This window comes from Archocentrus centrarchus, chromosome 17, assembly GCF_007364275.1.
Source record: "Archocentrus centrarchus isolate MPI-CPG fArcCen1 chromosome 17, fArcCen1, whole genome shotgun sequence".
Lineage (NCBI taxonomy): Eukaryota > Metazoa > Chordata > Actinopteri > Cichliformes > Cichlidae > Archocentrus > Archocentrus centrarchus.
In genome coordinates, this window is record NC_044362.1 from 1,264,071 (window position 1) to 1,267,158 (window position 3,088).

At 41.2% G+C, this 3,088-nt stretch overlaps 1 gene segment (V, D, J or C); it reads right to left on the bottom strand.

Annotated features, from left to right (window-relative positions):
• Positions 1-794: 794 nt before the first annotated feature.
• Positions 795-1,540, bottom strand: LOC115795523 (T cell receptor alpha variable 3-like). The segment is given in 2 exon segments: positions 795-1,162; positions 1,356-1,540. Coding segments are annotated over 2 exon segments (423 nt in total).
• Positions 1,541-3,088: the final 1,548 nt, after the last annotated feature.

Below are 3,088 nucleotides of genomic sequence, written 5' to 3' on the forward strand. Positions count from 1 at the left end.
TGCAGACAGAAATCATCTCATTGGCTGAGCTGGACTTTTGTGGGCGGGGCCTTTGGTTGATGTTGCAGCTCCAACATTGAAGTCAGTGAAACAGTCAAATATACAGAGATGATAAATAATAAACATGTTGAAGTGGCTCTTTATGACCATGTCATTCAGATTTTCTTTGTTATTTGAAGATTCATATCTCAGGTGATAAAATGTGACTCAGCAGCTTTTTCACTGGGCTGCATTTAGAGAAACATGAAATGCTGCTTTGACTAAAAAGGAAAGGAGGTCCTGACATACAGGATTGATGAGCTGCTGGAATCCAACATCTCCCACAAACTACACAATACAATTCACACTGCAGCAGTCGCTGAGTGGAGAGTCAGATGGGCTTTGGAGCAGCCTGGTGTCATCTGCAGGGGGTTTAATGAAGGGAACCACAGAGGGCGTTCATGCATCATGTCAGAGCGCTCTGTCCACACATTTATCAGCATGTGTGTCCTGCTGCCTTCAGGTGACTGCAGGGCTTCAAGCTGCCAGAAATGAGGTGCGAACCAAACCGCTTTCTGGGTATGTGTGGGTATTACTGTGGGTTTGTAAGAATTGTGCTGCTGTTGTTGCTCCACTGATGAGCTTGTTTTCTCTGATGTTCAGAGACAGTTTTCTGCTCTGAAGTAGCTTCTGCAGTCAGGAGGAGGAGACTCATGTCACATGAACTTCTCACAAAGTTCTTCATCACAGCTGTGTCTTATGAATGTAGTCTGTATCCTAACAAACCACAGAGGTTTAACAGTGTGTGGCTCCCTCTAGTGGATGTTGTGGAGTATTCTGTCGTCTTCGCTCCAAAGGTTTTTGTACAGAGTTTTGCTGTTTCCTGTCACTGTGGGCTTCACAGCACAGTAGTACACAGCAGAGTCTGTCACTGCAGCAGAGATGATGCTCATCTTGATTTGGTTTCCCTCCACTTGAATCTTCAGTCCAGCAATTTTTTCTTCTCCTACTGATCCTGAAGCACCGTGTGAGATCAGGACTTCTGGTGCTTTTCCTGGATATTGTCGATACCAGTAGAAATAATCTCCAGTTGACACTTTGTAAGTGTAGGACAGAGTAACAGTGCTGCCTTCTAAACTGGACTCTTCTTTCTTGTCTGGGGTGAGTTGTTGACAGCTGACGCCTGAAAGAGGAGAAATTAACTTTAAATAATATTACAAAACTCTGAAAACATGAATCAAAGTCATACAACAGCACAGTAAAAATGAGTTTTTAACTTATTATTATTATTGTTAGTATCTGTAGCAGTAAGAGTATTCAAAGCATTTCCAAACTGTTGGATAAATAGAGTATTTCTTGTCTTATTTGTAGCATACCTGTTAGGAGAGTGAGCATCAGTAGAGAAACTGTAGCAGAGTCCAGTGACAGCATGTTGGAGGAAATGTTTCTGATCTGTAAGCTGATCTCTGCTGAATATTTCAGTTTTTGTCTCTTCTGTAGTTCAGGAACAGCTCGGCTCCTCCCTGAGTCTCTGTGCCTCCTCTTTGATCTTCACGTCTCTGTTTCACTTCCTGCTGGTGAGCAGACCGACAGCAGCAGTTTGAAACCCTGTGAGGTCGGATGTTAACTGGAATTAAGAGGATGGATGGCTTTCTCTGTTGACAGATACAGGGATGTCATTTTTCCATTTCAATCCTGCTTTTGTGCATTGATCATAAAACAGAAACTTTGTGCCAAATATTTTTCTCAGATTATGTCAGCTGTGGGCCGAACATCATCAGACAGTTTAACAGATTTGATTTAACATGTAATAAACCAGCTGCTACATGTGGTAGAATATAAAGTAATGTTCAGACAACTATAAAATAAGAATAGATTATATGTTATTTCCTCATGAGGCTATATGCCAATAAAAAGAAGATGACCCAGGATTGAACCCTGTGGTGCACCACAAGAATTAACAGCTTGATGAGAAAACACAGAATTTTACTTTTAAAATACGAGAATAAAAACAGTTAAATGTGACTCCAGCAGGCAGCTCTGAATTCAGATGCTGCAATAAAACTTTTTCATCTGTCAGTCAAAGGTTCAAACTGCAAAATCATCTAAACTTGTTCATTACATGCTGCAGGCTTCTAGCTAGCGGTTGACCACCTGACACTGTACCTGGCTAAGAATGTCAGCTGTTAGCTACTTGAATATAACTATAATAATATCATTATGGTTGTCAGCAGGTGCAGCCATTAGCATTAGGAAGCATTCTATCGGTATTGAGGGGGAGTCTCCCATCTGATGGCACCAGCCTGTGAAGTTTTTCTGACTAGAACCCTGTGCTGTATGTCAATTTAGATCCTGGAGAAAATAATCAGATGTTGAACTGATGTTCTTATCTAAGAAAGCTCATAAAAAAGTGTAAAACAAAAAATTGGGACCATAGAAGCATATTTCCATCTGATCTCAGCAGCTCAGTGAAAGAAACAGTTAACAATCCTCAGAGAGACGTCATGATCAGATATTTCATGTTGATCTGGCATTGTGAAATTATGAATTAAACTAGGCAGAAAACATTCAATTGCATTTCTTTTTTGAAATTAAGAACTTTGTGTTTCTTAGATGTTGAAAAGTTTTCCACTGATTCCTATTATGTCAGGCTGTGTTGCTGGAGGGGTTAGACCCAAAATGCAGGACTCAGGCAGAGGGTGAACTTAAAGTGGTTTATTTGGGGTGTTGAAACAAAAGACAAAAATGAACCTGCACTGGGACTGGATGGGAGCTAGACCTAAACAGAGGAGGAACAGGGAGACGCACAGAATTGGGAGCACCGATGATGATATAATTTTTTTAGTTCATCTCAGCCAATCAGATAGTTTTGTGCTTCCACAGCAGCTCTGTCTCTGTCTCTGATCTTTACTGCTTCATTTCTCTGTTGTCTTTGTCATCAGTCCAATGACACAAGAATCAGAGGTTTAACAGTGTGTGTCTCCCTCTAGTGGATGTTGTGGAGTATTCTGTTGTCTTTGCTCCAAAGGTTTTTGTACAGAGTTCTGCTGTTTCCTGTCACTGTGGGCCTCAGAGCACAGTAGTACACAGCAGAGTCTGTCACTGCAGC